Below are 15,575 nucleotides of genomic sequence, written 5' to 3' on the forward strand. Positions count from 1 at the left end.
ATATATATTTTTCTCCAGCCTGCAGTGCTATTAAGTCATTTAAATTATCTTGATATTGAAGTTGTAAGGAGATTTTCCTTTTATAAGATGCAATGAAATTAGCAGATCTTTTTTGCGACGCCGTCATTTTAATAGCCGACATGACCTTAATCTTAATATTCCTTTTAATTCTACCTTCCCTAAAGCAGTATTTAATTTAAAAGTAAAATGCAGGCTTATCTCTGCACATTCACCTTTTGTTGTATGCTCCCTTTCAAAACTGATCACAGGGTTCAATGAAATGACCCCAGCAGGCGGCTTGCGAACGCTTTTTGCCAACAATCCCAGCTGAGCGATGGTCCACAAACAGCCTCCCTAACTGCTGTTCCTGATGGAGACGGAGGATGATTCGCCTCAAATGGGAGTTATTCTTTGCCACGCGGCATCATTCCGGAGAGGAGCTTATGAGGGGGAAAATTTGCGGGTAATAGATTTGTGCCGCCACGGCTCCCCAACTCTGGCAGCTGAAAGATTTACGCAATTAAATTTCTAATTTCAGCAGGGCAATCGGATCAGGACATTCTGACTTCATTATCAGCAGCAAACTCATTATTAAAATCAGTCAAATGAAGATTTGACTCACAGTCATGACTTTTGGGTTCACCGAGGTTCAAACGAGTCTTTTTTGGAGATTAGAGCAGAACCTTGAGATAAATGTGTCTAAATAGCTCCAAATTGGTGCATAGTTAGAGAATATCAGACACACAACTTTAGATGACATTATACGAGAGAGAACACAATATAGGGTATGCATCAAAATATTATGAACATTTTCAATGTGATAATATTTTAAACGTAGTGAAAGTGGAGGAATTCAGACGATCAGCCTAAGCTACGATTCCACATATTTATTTGTTTTATGCCAAACCCAACTGGAGGGTTTATCACCAAAAAGCTCAATCTTAGGCACACAGTTCTGGCAGCTTTCAGTAAAGTCCACATGTTTACATTTGTGATGGTAGGACAGAAAATAGCTTAGAAAGGGGTCAGTGTAGAGGTGGGATTCAATGGATGATTTGTAGATCCATTTAACCTGACTCTCACATGTTCCCATCTTTCCCATTTTGAAGAGTGGATAAAGGAAATGGGCCTGACCTCATAATAATACTACAGGGAAACAGGAAGTGATGGGCTATCATAGCATGCATAATTAAAAAAAATGCTTCAGTTACATTTTCTTTATTGGGCCTGTTAGGGTTCAAATATTTTCAGCTCCATTGAGTCCATTACTTCCCACAGTAACTACACTAAAAGGTTGCGTTTTTATACATTTCTTTGTGCAATACCATGCCGCTGTGACATCTTTTGAATGTTTTCTACACATTTTTACTAGGAGCGCCAAAAACTGCAGAGGTTTGTGTAAAAATGCAACTAAAGAACCTGACAGGTAAGAAGAAAGGCTGAACCGTTGCACAGTTTGTAAAACATGCTGTTTTGTCTCCAGACAATCACAACGCCGTTTGAGTTTATTACATTTTTCATTATACCGTTTCAAAGATCAAAAACAAAAAGGCTGATTATGTGCTTGGTTGAGGGCAAAAGGAACAGCCAGGCTCCAGCACGAGCCGCCTTCTGCGCCTCTGATCGAATAGTGAGAGCCACATAAAATGCATTATTCAAAACTGCAGGTAATATTAATACCATGATGTGCTGCGAGTCGTCTCGGCTGATTTAATATTGGTTTGAAACATGGCTGCTTCCACCTGAAGCGAGAGCCTCGTAATCTTCCCGGCGCCACCTGTGCTCATGAGGGGACATGGAGCGCGTTTACGTTTCCTGGTCCACACAACCTTCTTCTCCCCTCTGGCGCTAAAAGGTTCCCAGGGGAAGCACATCACTGACGTGCCCCAATCTCCCTTTCCAAAACGTTTAGCGTGTTTGTTTGAGCTGCCGTCTTGCCCGTGTTTTCCGCAAGACAATGACTCAGGTAGCGCTGCACAGAAGCGTGTGAATTAAAAAGCTGCTTGGCTCCTCTGGGTGAAAGAAGGTCCTTTTCTGAGCACGAATCTGAGCGAATGTAATGGAAGGGACGAAATAAGCATAAAATGGTATCTGCCGGTGTGAATCCTGCACCTGCCCTAAGAGAGGGGTGATGTCTCACCGGCAGGAAGCTCACGACAGATAGGTGAGTGTGGCTTTCATGAGAATCATCCGGCTTTCATGTGCCGCCAGAGGGGAAGAGAGCCCTGGGAGTGCTGCTCATCCATCTCCGCTATAAGAGGAACAGTCGCCTCAGGCACCGTAATACAGGAAGATAAAACTCTAACACACACAGACACATTCAAGCGTGTCTTTTTTTTTCTTCTTTTACCTGTCTGGTGTTATACTTCCTGACTTACATTCATCTCTGACTCCTGATCTAAATTTTCCACGCTGCATGACGAACTATTAATCGTCATCTAAATCCTAAAATAACCGGATTCTGACTTTCGAGCCTAAAATAAACCCAACCTTCTTACTGTGGGGCAGAGGCACGCTTCCAAACATGATGCTACACAGAAGAACACGAGGTGGGGCATAACTATGAAGCTGAATGTAAATGATGCATGAACTTGTAAGTTATTTACAGTATGAATAAAAATCTGAAAGCTGTCCAGACCTCATTTTGTCTGGGGAATGTGACTCCAAATTATTTGCAAAAAATATGCTGATTTTTTTTCGCAGAGTATATCAAAATTATTACAAAATATAATGTATTTATTATTATTATTATTATTATAAAATATTCTAAACAAAATGTAGCTAGGGAAGCTAACGTACTTAAGCACAATGCTATCTGACTTGCTATTGGCTGGCATTTGCAAACCAACCAATCCAGGAGTGGCTTTAATATTCCTTGGAGCTGATTGGCTGTAACCCCAAGATCGGAGATAAGGACTGTGGTCTCTAACCTCCACTGGATTTGTATTCAGCCCTTTTTACTCTGACAACTCTGAATAAAATTAAGAGCAATGTTGAGACTGGATCTCATTGTTAAATAAACATCTGTAATCTGAGTGCGAATGCAGCTGTTCTGTCAAAGCCTCGCACGTTTTTCAGGCAACATTAGTGAACAAAAGGCATCATGAAGGTAAAGGAACAAGCCTGAAAGTGAAGCTTAAGCAAACTTTGATGATAAAACAGAGATCCACAGCTCAGGTAAAAGCTTATTCCCGTAATTTTACAAAACATAATAAAAGTTCAAGGAGCATGAAAACTTGTTGCAAGACTCTGCAACTGTTCTCAGATTTTTGCCGTTTTTGATTAAACTCATGACAAAAAACTGCCTTCACAAAAACTGAAGGACAAAAATGCTGTCAAAGGGTAACACTCCTAGCAACAAGCGACAATGTGGGCAGGAGGTGAAAATTAGACATCAAAAATGTTACCTGGCAACAAGGTTTTCTTTTTTTCCATTTGGATTGAATGGAAAGAAGCGATGGCGATCACGTTTAAAGTCGGAGGGGGGATTACCTTAATCCGCCCGCCCCTCACGGGGGGAGAAGAGGTCAAGCACGGCGCATTAGGGAAGCAGGTGGAAACTGCTGCTGAAGGACCCCGGAGAGGCTGCAGAGGACCAATCAATGTACATCTCAATTTTTAATCAGAGACAATTTGAACACTTGCTCGGCTCCTACTGCTGCGGGTTCAGATTTTTAAACAACACATTTTCTTGCGTTTGTATAGAAGAGCAGGGACGCATTTCTGCTCCACACTTTGTTGTTTCTCGTGTTCAGCCAACATGACACACCTGGAAGGTTCCTGCAGCACAGTGCCTGTGTTTCCTGGGTAAAGGTGTTAATGAGGGCTCATAGTGAATGGTGTTGGGAATTCGTTCGGGATAAAACTACAACTAATTACCTGATACGGTTAGTAACTGAGCAGCAAATAGAGCCTTGTAAAAGAATTCATACGACTTCATACGACAGCACTTCTTGGCCTTGTAAGAAGTCATGTAGAAAGAAGAAAAACTGATCAAGGGAGACCAAAATATAATTTTTGGGCAAACAAAAACATGTATGGCTAAAGAACTTTTGCATATATTTCTAACACTATTTTCCATCCATTAAGCTTCACATCAATATGATTAGGTACAGTCCTCTATGGAGATTCAACTTTTTAAACAATGACCTGTTGTAGCCATCTTGTGTAGGGTTGTCAACAACTGATGGACATCTGTCAAGTCAGGAATGTGTATTTTATTTTGCATAAAAACCCTCTTAGCATTCTTATTTAAGAAACTAAATTTCATGTTTTACTTCATTTTAAATCAGGGGTCCCCAAACTACGGCCCGCGGGCCGGATCCGGCCCGCCACGTCATTTGGTCCTGCCCCCTGAACAAAGCCGGATCCGGCCCGCCTGCTCATACCAGAGAGCATTCAGTGTTTTTTTTCATATGTTGTATTTTCTGGTTTATATGTGGATTTTTCTTCAACCACCAGGGGGCTTTTGAGCAAATGTGAAACTTTCCCTCAATGGAATATATACTCGTCAGTCACCGTTTCACTCACGGTTTTTTCCATTTGCATTCTGGGTAAAAATCTATCCAAAAGTGTCGTCGTTTTTTTTTACTGCAAAAACTAAGACCGGCCCCCGACCACAGAAAGGAACAGCTATGTGGCCCTCGCAGGAAAAAGTTTGGGGACCCCTGTTTTAAATGATCCAAATAAAGAGATGCAAACTAATGAAATGTTTCACACTGTGTGTGCAATTTAATAATTAGTTTCACTTCTTGAGCTGAGTTACGACAACATGGTTGCTCAATGACCAATTCAAATAGATCTGGTCAAATTGTGTGGCTTTGCATGACATTCAAAAAATCAGCAAATGTACAAAAGAAAAAGAAAAAAACCAACAACAACCAAATATATTCTTAGTCCAGGCAACACGGCCAGAATTGGATTTTACGCAATAGAAACACAGGAGAGAGATGGAGCCAGATGGCAGAAAGACTGTTTCTGTTCGTTGCTCTGACAGTGAATGTCATCAGTGACAACCAACCAGGCGTACGAGCATCCTGACGGGTATGAGAGCAAATACTAAACAGGCCCTGCCATTTGTGCTACCGACCGTGAATGACTAATGTTTCAGGTCCGAGTGGTAGGAACGTTCGCATGAAACGTTTATTGAACTTATTCTTTTATCCACTTCAATCTCAATGTTATTTAAGAAGAAAAAAAACACATTCACTATATTCAATAATCTGACTTGCTATTGTGCAAATGCTGTTCACTTCCAACTGAAGATGGAATAAAAATGAACACAAGGCAAAACCTGAAATTTCTATGCTGTTAAACTTGCCCAGAACTGCTTACCTTTTCTTCAATCTTAGCAACCACATTTCTTCAGTCATTAACTCCATTTTGTTTCCACACCATTTTGATGATGACGCCTCGTTACCAGGAAGTTCCTGCGCTGGAGTCCCACAGTTCTAAAACCTAAAAGTTATCTGTTAGGTTTATTGATCTCTCTAAATTGCCCTTATGTCTGAGTGTGTGAATGGTTTTCTTTCTTGTGTGTCTCTGTGCTCCCCCCTGTGATGGCTATTTTCAACAATCCATTTTCTGTTTAAGACAAAATAGAAACAGAAATGATTTTTTTCCCCAAACAGTACCACTCCTCCCTTTTGAATAAAGCTGAAAAAATAAAAAAAATTCTGCAAAAAATATGCATAATTTCTCCTCTTCGCAACAGGATTTGACACAGTCATTTGGACAACGAATGAAAAGAGACATGTCTGTGATTTACACAATAATTTATAGAACATCAGAGAAGCCAGATTTTATAATGTTTGCTCAGCTTTATACTTACAGGAGTATCAGCCAGGATGAGAGGAGCTGTGATTGCTGTGTTTCAGTCTAAAAGGTGAGCAGCCTTTTATACATCAGGGCGCAGTTGTTTGGATAGCATGTGGAGTGAAACCTGTAGTTGGCATTTCCGGCAGCGAGTCAGACTTCCTCCATAAAACAGGTGATGAAATTCATCAGGGTCACCTCTCATCACTCAGTAAATGAGAGCTGCCAAAAAGATAAAGATCCCCTCAAACGGGATCCTGTGATTCAAGCTTTTGGAAAAAACTAAACGTTAGTAAGACTAACATATATATAGAGAAAAGACAAAGTATTATGGGCAACTGACTGATGTTTAGTTTGCAAGAGAAGCTCTTGATTTTTCACAGACATTACAAATATCTGAGCATGACCTGGACCTTATTACAGGGACCTTCGGATGTTGCATATTGCAGGTTTTGGGTCTCTGTGGACCAGCCTCGCTCCCCACCGACAGGATTAGACTCGCATAAAATTTTGGATCCATGCACTTTGCACACCTGAGGCTTCCTGTTGTGTTATTTGTGCAACTCCAGAGCAGTTTTTTTCAGGGTCCACTGCCTTCCTGCCGAGCAGCAAGTTGTTCCTTCAGGGAGCTGCTGAGACTGAAACGGCTGAGTAAAAATACCGCAGTGATGAGTTTCTGTTTACTTGTCGCCTTTCAAGCAAAACAACCACCTTAAAGATAAAGTCAGGCAGATCACTGGGAAATAGCCACTACACAATTACACACCTGAAACATCTAGATATTCCCTCCACTGAACACTTACCCTGTGAATTTTAATTGAAAAGCTGAGATCTTAGTTGATAGGAAACTAAACTCATCAAGACAGATTGAGCTTTGATTATGTTTACTCCTCTTTTAAATTAAAACAAGGAAATGGTGGACACAAAGTAAACAATGCTCATCAGGTGTTATCCATAACAAAGTCCTTTCTTGACTGTTTAGCTCAGAATTAAAAAAAAAATAAAATAAATAGGAAAACAGTCAAAAAAATAATCTAAGAATCATGTTCAGTGTTTTAATAAGAACACAAGCAATTCAAGCTACAAAGATTTCTACAAGGTAAATGGATGAATCACATTGAGGCAGTCACTTCTCTGAGGTCCAAACATGTACAAGCGAAAACGCGACGCAGCAGACGGGCTTGAAATGTTTCCTGTAGAGGGTCTGGATGCTGATGAGGATGTTCGCTGTGACTGTGGGTATGGTTGGGAGTCCAGAGGGGCTCAGTTTGGAGGGGTTACGGCGCGGCCCAATTGGGTCTTTTCGGAGGGGGAGGGGGCATTAGCTCAGAGTCCGGGTCAGACGGGCGTTTCCGGCTCTGTGCGTTGACTCCCTGGGCGCAGCGGTCCAGATACTCGAAAAGGATTTCCTTCGTGACGGGTTCCTTGATGCTTTTACAGACAGCTGGGCAGAGAAAAACAAACGGGCACAGCAGGAAGGACGTTATCACAGAGACGCTGACAGGCTTTTCCACCCATTTATAGTGCAACTCGTAAACTTTTTTTTTTTTTTTTTATGTTACAACAAAAAGATTTTTAAGTTTTTTTTTTACAATTGGTAGTCTGTTAAAAAGTGTTTTACTTGATGACTGTTTTTTTCTTTTGTCTGACAAAGTAAGTTGGCACATGCAGACTTTTTTCAGACCTTTGTGGAGGCAAATCAGTTTTTCACGTGTCGGGCCAATCTCCCAATATTAAGGAAATCTAGGTCAATTTATTAGCTCTATTTTCAACTATTTTCTTCCTGTCACTCTTTCATGAAGGCCATATATATTTTTTTAGTTAATTTAAGAATCAACTGATTATTCCACCTGAGCTGTACAGGTTGGCTTCTTGTTCACTTTTTCTGATTGATGATCTCTTATCCAACCTGTCACTGTACGTGGAAAACTGTCTCTCAGTACGTTTGCAGCTGTGCCACACTCTTTCCATTTTTGGATAATAGATGAATTGGTGCTAAAACTTGCAAATCAGTTTTATAATCAAAACTTTTCCGCACTTTTATCCCTGACCTTTCAGGTGATGCTTTAGTCTTTGTGATGGTGTTTCCTCTCAGATATACAAAAAACAGCTGTACTGATTTAGATGCTACTTTACACACATGTGTGCTGTTATAGTAAGTATGGATTTTATTTAGGGGTATCAGCATATATTTTTCACATTTATATTAATTAGATTATTGAAAACCTTTACAATTTTCAATCCAATTCACAGTTCAGAACTACTTTTTGTTGTTCTGTCATATAAAACAGTAATAAACATACAAGGTAACACAGAAGGTCTTTGTACCAAACCTGACCTCATCAGCACTTATACTTTGAGCCATCTTCGCATTAAGTTTATAAAAAAAACGCCCCCCAAAAAACAGGATTTGGATCATTACCCCTGAGACTATGCATAGAAATAGCTCATCCCACTTCACAGCTCCCTTGGCACGTTCATGACCGAGCCACGGTACCAACAGCACATTAATGATTATTTGCAGTTGCTAAATGGAACAAAGTGTTATCAGTCTGCAGAGACATGCAAAGATATCTGTCAAGATTTTTTGATAAAAGAGACTTTTGCCATCTGGCCTCCGAGGCTGACTCGCAGCCCGCAGCAGCATCTAAAGCCCAATAACTCCATATTCTCTTCCATCTTCTACAATCAATTTAGTTTGCGGTTTAAATGCATTTGTCCTCCCTTCTGCTTCAAGTTTATATGGCTTCAGCTTCTGTTTTTATGCTTTGCCTTGTACAGCACTCTGATGTCAACATTTAGATGAAATGCTGTGCTAAAAAGGTTCATCAGACGGGGAGGCTGTGTGCCGTTTCCATCATCTTCTCCTTTGTTTACATACATTTATTTTCTCTGAAAGGTTAGAAGCTTTCAGATGATACAGAACAATGCATGTGAAGATTTTTCTTCAACCGAAACGTTTAATTCCTTTTTTCCTCCTGCATTAGAGTGTGAAATAACCCCCAAAATAACTCTTTGAGACAGAAACAGAAGAATTAATGCCATGTTAATTTTAAATCTCATTTATAAATGCTAACTATTTAAAATGTTTAAGACTATAAGGATCAAGCAGCATCTCAGAACATGGACATTGAGGCAAAAGAGTGAATTTACACCTCATAAAATCTGAGTTTTTAACTCAAACATAAAACTTCAGAATAAGGTGATTTCATCTCTGAGTTTTTCATATGCACACTTTGATCTGGTCAAACCAAACGATAACAGGAAAAAGATTAATATGGTAATTAGAAAATGTGGAAAATTATTATTGTACAATAAAAAAAAGATTTCTTTTTCTTTTTTTATTTTATTACTTGTTGTATTAGTAAAATTATGCACACAAACATGAATAGATCATTTTTGGGGGTAAAAAAATGCTGTACATACTAAAAGTTTTTTTTTTTTTTTTTTAGGAAAGGGCAGAATTTAGAAAAAAGAAAAACAGCAAATATTGTTGAACAATTATATATATTTTTATATTAACCCCTGCAATTTAAACTCTAGCCTTAAGCCCTACACCAAATGTTAACCCACAAACCACTGGTTGATAAAACACAACCGACAGCAGCAGGTGATTCTTCCCTCCACCGTCCAGAAACCAAATCTGATTTTTTTGACAGATAAGGTCTGACAGCATGTCTGAAGACATAAATCTGACAGACTGAACCTCAGGCTGGATGAATGATCGTCTAAAGCCCTCGACTCGGTTTGTGTCATCGCTCATCTTCCTCGCGTCTTCATCTTTCCGTGGCCGCTGCTCATCGTTCGGCAGGAGTTCGGTGCCGACTGGTCTGCACGTCAAAGTTTACGCTCGGACTAAGTTTAACGTACTTTACGACACATCGTACATAACGTAGGTGTGCGGCGAAAAACTAGAATAATGTATGAAGAGCAGCAGGGCAGGTTGAGCTGAGAGAACATTTGTGGAAAATGTCGGATGAAGAATTGAAAAAGTTCATTTACATTCTGTGTTTTGTGCAAGAACACTCTCACCCGAAAGAGCTGAGTGCGTCTATGCTCTGCAGATGGATGCACTCTATCTTTTGAACCTGCTTTAAGGAAACGCCTTGCTTTCTACTTCTTGTTTTTGGGCCACTTATATATCCTGGATACCTGTTTACAGCGGTGGTATTTACTTAAAAAAGGGGGGTGGGGGGGACATTTTATGTAGCAAAATGTCAGCTTCTCTGCTCAAAGAAAGGACACGGATGAAAACAATTTGTCCTGGGCACAGAGTGCGAGGCCTGACGGGTTGGTGTGCACGCTTACACAACAGAACATCTGCCACCTCCACACACACAAGCACACGCACGCATGCATTCGCTCACAATCTCATAACAGGGAAATCTAACTGAGAGCAAAGCCTGATGTAAAATACTGATAAAATAAGCCATTAATCGCAGGCTGACTGCTCGTTTTTCACTTTGATACATCTGCAGATAAAGGAGGAGGTGAGGTATTAATAAATAACTGCAGACGAGGAAGGAATAGATGCTCACCCATGGCTGTGTCATAGGAGTTGGGGAAGCTTTTGTCCACCCTCTGCCTCATAAACACCCAGCTGTTGTTAGCGAAGGTGCACTCGATGATCTTGCTGTCGTACTGTTTCAGCTCTTTGGTTGCCTGTGCAGACACAAAGAAGAGATTCATCGAAAACTGCTAGAGGAGGAAAAGTTTCATTTGTTTTATTCTTTCTAGTTTCTGTAAAAATGAAACGTATGTTGTTAGATTATCTGGTTTAATGGTGATGGCTGTCATTAACAGCATGAATATGCAGAGAAATGACATAACTGGACAAGAGGGAAATCCATGACATTCAAAATAAAGTAAAAAAATAAAAAAATAAAATCACTGAAGTATATTTGAAGTAAAATTTATTTTGAAAAGTTAAAATTTCAATATTTAGCAGGAGTATAAAGAAACAGTGATCAGTATGTATTCAGGTTTTAGTCGGTTTTCTGCAAGTTTCAAACCACAAAAATAATTACAATATTTTTTTCTTTCTTCGATCAGCAGTAAACAAACAATATTTTCAATATCTGGAGCTATTCTGATATTTTTACGTTACTGGTATTATGTATGCTGAAGACACATGATGCCATTTTTTTAGCACAATCAAGTAACTGTATTACCTTCAGTTCAGCTGACTTTGTAATTTGAAACCTTAAAATTGGGCCTCTGTCCCTTTAAGAAACTCCAGCTCTTTCCGACACGCCGCCTTCAGCACGTCCTCATAACAATGCTTCTCATTGTGCTGTTTACAACCATTCTCAGGAGCATTGAACTGGGAAGTAGTTCATATGATAAGCTCAACAGATGTTTGCTAACTGCTGCTGCGAAACCCCAGGTATGTTTTCGATGAGGACGTTACATGAAAAAGTTCATTTTACACAATAACGCCTCTTTAAAAAAAGCGGAAGGCATAAAACTGACAAGAGATTTTAACAGATTGATTACACGGTGCATTCAGGAAAGTATTCACAGCGCTTCACTGTTTCCACACTTTGTTATGTCACAGCTTTATTCCAAACTGTATTAATCTCTTTCCTAAAAATCCTACGCACATGGGATTTCTTCTCTGCATCTATTGCACGGTCACAACAGACACCTGCTCATAATAAACCTGCGTGAGATTGTTTCCTTATGAAGCCATTCTGCTGTCACCAGGTTTGATCAAGAGAAGTCATTGCTGCGAAAGCAATGACAACGCAGAACTGTTTTTTTTTTTTTTTAACCACTGAAAAAGTGATCAACTAAATGTCATCGCATATATTAAACCTGCAGCTTAATGTTTAAATTGATTTCATCTGAGTTGGATTCTTAAAGTGGAAATTAATTGGGCCTGATTGTCTGGTAAAGTGCTTTGAGATCTCATTTGTTCTGAATTAGTGCCAAACGAATGAACTGAATTGAAACAAATAAAAGAAAGTGTCCAGGAAGGTCTCGGATTATTTTGTAATATGACAGAGATACAACATATTCTATCCGTAATGAAACATCAGCACATGCAAACACTAACGCACTTTGAATTGGCTTTGATGCAGCTCCTGACAAAGCAATCCAACAGTTCCCGGTCCACCTACTGAGCTACAAAGGATCGCTAACCTATTACATCATATTCTGCTTTGAAAACCAAAAAAAAAATCAGTGCTGCATACTGTAACACTGCTCAAGTGTACGAAAGTGGCACATCATACTGAAGATCAAGTATGAGTCAAAGAAGACATTTGAGCATCTGTTGTTTATTTGTCAAGGGACTGTGTCTCACTGAGAGGATTGTTGAAACTTGGAAAAATGTAAATCCCTGAACTGCTGGGAACCAGGAAGGCACCCAAAAATGTGCAGCAGCAATGAGATTTTAAAAGAAGCAACAATGGAGGCACAAGATTTAGTATAATGCTCCTCATTGAAGATGGACTCATTCAGGGTAAAAAAAAAAAAAAAAAATGACAAAGACGATGACCTTCAGGGTTCAAACGGAACCCGTGACTCCCAGTCAGAGACTGACAGCGGCCACTGCCAGGAAAGCCCCGACGTTTGGCAAGACACTACAAAGTAAGAGCTTATGTGGTCCTAGAGTGCCGGGCATCTGGGCTCGCAATGGGTGTCGAATTCACACAGGAAGCAAGACAGGGTATGAGGAAGGAAGGGAGAAACTGAGAGAAAGAATGCAGCACATAGAGAGAGAGCAGATATGTTTAGACTTTCAGAAATCACATTTTACAGTGTAATTATAGTTAAATTTTGATTTTTTTTTTATGTCAGTATGAAGATGGGGTCTGGTGAGCCAAACATATCTTTCAGCGGCAGAATCTCTGAGCTCTCCTAAAGCTTCCTGCAGCAAACTGCCAGAAAACTGTGAAGGGCATCGCAGGCAGGCAGGCAGCTAACAGGCTGGATCTCTCCCTGCTGCTGACGGGTGACATGTTGGCTGCCATTTTTCATCACCACTTGGTGCCTAATCCATCCAAATCTGTCTCATTATGGCGGCACACGTGTCCCCCCAGTTATCAGGGACATTCCAACTCTTTACAAGTCTGTGCAACACTAGTGTAGGGATGGTTCAAAAACAGAATTAATGCACCAACAGCATGTATCTGATGCTGTAGTTAGGGATGGGACACCAAATTCAGACTCTGTTATAAAGTATAGATGGACGAATGGATGGATATGAGGACAGATGGTGGATGAACAGAAGAATGCATGATGGATGAAGAGAAGACAGACCTATGGATGGATGAGTGGATGAATACTTGGAAAGGTGAATGGGGGGGATGCATGAATAAATGAACAAAAGAATAAATGGACAGATAGATGGATGGGCAGTCAGATGAAGCCTTGACAAAAGTGAAAGAATGATTAGACAGATGTTACATGACTGGTTGGATGAAAAAAGGGAGAAATGGACAGGAGAATAGTTTAACTGCTAGATGAACAAAGACGGATGTTGGATTGACAAACTGATATTTTCAGATAAAGGAATACAGCATAAATTATTTAAGGAAATAAAAACGTGTTTCAATACTCTAATTCCTTTTTCTCTCCTTTATTTTAAACACCTGGAAAATATTTTGACACCATTTTGTCTTGTTCCAGGCTGCAAGCAACTACTGTTGATGAGAAACTTTTTTTTTCTTTCAGTCATCAAACAATTCATCAATGCATTTTAATGAACATTCACTCTGCAGAGGTTTGTAGTTTGAATATATTATTCCTTTTAAAGACAGGAACTGGGTACGGGTTCATGTGAAATCAACACAATCTCTAGAAACTTAGCTGGAGAATTACAGCATACTGCCATGACAGCATTAATCATTCCTGACATAAAAATGCCTTCATAGTCTCAGTTCTGCCACATCAGTAGCGTCTCAGTGCCAGTGTGTCATCAGATAATTTAAATAAAGACTTCATTTCCATGTAAGATGTTAAACTCCAAGAAATATCACTCTTACCCAGAGATCCGAACTATTTCATCCCTGCCGTAATTTTATAACTGCTTTACATATTACATCTGTAGAAAAACGGTAGGTTAGGTTCGATAATATATTCAGCCATTTGTAGCTGTTTAGTTGGAGAGCTATTCATTTTCCCTGGCTTATTGCTATCTTGTCTTAAATTGTCAAATTGTCTTCTGTAATGAGGCCTTTTTTGTGGTTTCAAAGAAATTAAAATTATGCATACATGTTTTTTCAATGACTTAAAAAGTGCACACTGACATATTTTAGCTTGCAGTGTTTTTAGTTTAATGACTTTGTGGTTAGTCTCAATAGATGTGTAAATGTGCATTTCTGTGTGTGTCGACTACTGTGGCTTTCAGGTAATATAATATCTTAAGAGCCAAATTTTCTGGTTAAACAAATGGCTAGACAGATAAATAAATGTTTGCTTTAGACATTACTGTAACTTTCTCTACGTTTCTACAGCATGCATTTACCATGGCAACACATCTTATTGATAAAAATACCTCTTAGTCTTGTAGTATATCTGTGACAACATAATAAACATTTAAAGAAAGCATTTATATGTCGGTACATTCAAAATTTGGCATCTGATCTTAATCTAGTCAAACTGCTGCAACACTTGGGTATCCAGTATATTGTGCCGAAGAGACAAATCGACATTCAGAATTAGACGTTTTCCTGAAAAGGTCTTTTGTTTTCCTACAACCAAACCCACTTTTGTTTCTTTCTGAAGTTAAATCAGAATAGAGTCGCAGGTCCACGGCTCTCGGGTCCATTTTAATAAAAGAACACAAGATGAGACGACGTATAAGTGGGAAGAGGATATAAGATGCAGACGTGTGAATATGAACAGGTTTCCAGGGAATAACTTCACTGATGAACAGTATGAAAATCAATGTTCAAACTTTAATATATGTTGTCAGACAGAATACAGTATTTGCCTTCCGAACAGTAATATCTCATCCAGTGAAAATAAAGAAAGCTGGGCCAAAAAAACCCAGCAGACCCAGAGTGGATCATCTTCAGGGTTCCTACTTGGGCCAATAAGATCGAGACATCAGGGAAGTCAGAAAACAAATAGGATTCCCGATTAACCAATTACACAACAGACTCATACTTTGAGTGTGTGTAAAGCTGATCATTACCTCTCACATCCAGTTTGACTGTTCAATCAGAGACTAATAGGTGAAAAACAAGGTAATGAAGTGCAAGTGAGCAGGAGTTCAGCTCGTTAGGTAAACAAGTGGCTCTGAGCAATAGCACCTTAACAAAACCTTAACAAATGTCCTTTAAACTTTACAAACTAAATGGGCAAGTTGCTGTCAAAAGCAGCGATTTCTATGGGTACCACGTTCAAATATTCAGTAACTTCATGTTTTTAATCCTCTATCTAATATATTAGGCCTGTGGGCTATAAAAATTGATCTGAAGAACTTTAATGACACTTAAATGATGGTGAAGCAGAGAGAGTCACACAGCGATGCCTTCAGGAGTCACATAAATTGGAGAGCTCAGTGAAGGAAACAACAGTCAAAATCATTTCAGCACCTGGCGGTGGAGGTGCATGCTGGGAACCCATCTTAGTTTCATCAAAGCTGCAAGGTTTTTTTTTTTAGGAAACTGCTCTTATCCCCGTCACTGGTGGGTTCGCCTGCCAGGTAGTGTTCAGATTATTTATGATTAATAATCTGTATTCACAGGCCACATATACCTCCAGCAGAGCAAGTAGACACGAGAAAGCATTGAGACTTGACTAAAAAG

At 39.5% G+C, this 15,575-nt stretch overlaps 1 protein-coding gene across 1 annotated transcript in view; it reads right to left on the reverse strand.

The window, feature by feature from the left end:
• Positions 1-6,681: 6,681 nt before the first annotated feature.
• The window catches only part of rngtt (RNA guanylyltransferase and 5'-phosphatase), an 87,683-nt gene continuing 78,789 nt past the window's right edge, over positions 6,682-15,575 (reverse strand). Inside the window, exons 15-16 of the mRNA XM_015057527.1 lie at positions 10,353-10,476; positions 6,682-7,258 (exon numbers count right to left, since the gene is read on the reverse strand). Of these exons, the coding sequence (XP_014913013.1) occupies positions 7,092-7,258; positions 10,353-10,476 (291 nt within the window). The 3' untranslated portion in view covers positions 6,682-7,091. The remainder of the gene's footprint in view (positions 7,259-10,352; positions 10,477-15,575) is intronic.

This window comes from Poecilia latipinna, unplaced genomic scaffold, assembly GCF_001443285.1.
Source record: "Poecilia latipinna isolate Pla-1442-1.1 unplaced genomic scaffold, P_latipinna-1.0 Scaffold61, whole genome shotgun sequence".
NCBI lineage: Eukaryota > Metazoa > Chordata > Actinopteri > Cyprinodontiformes > Poeciliidae > Poecilia > Poecilia latipinna.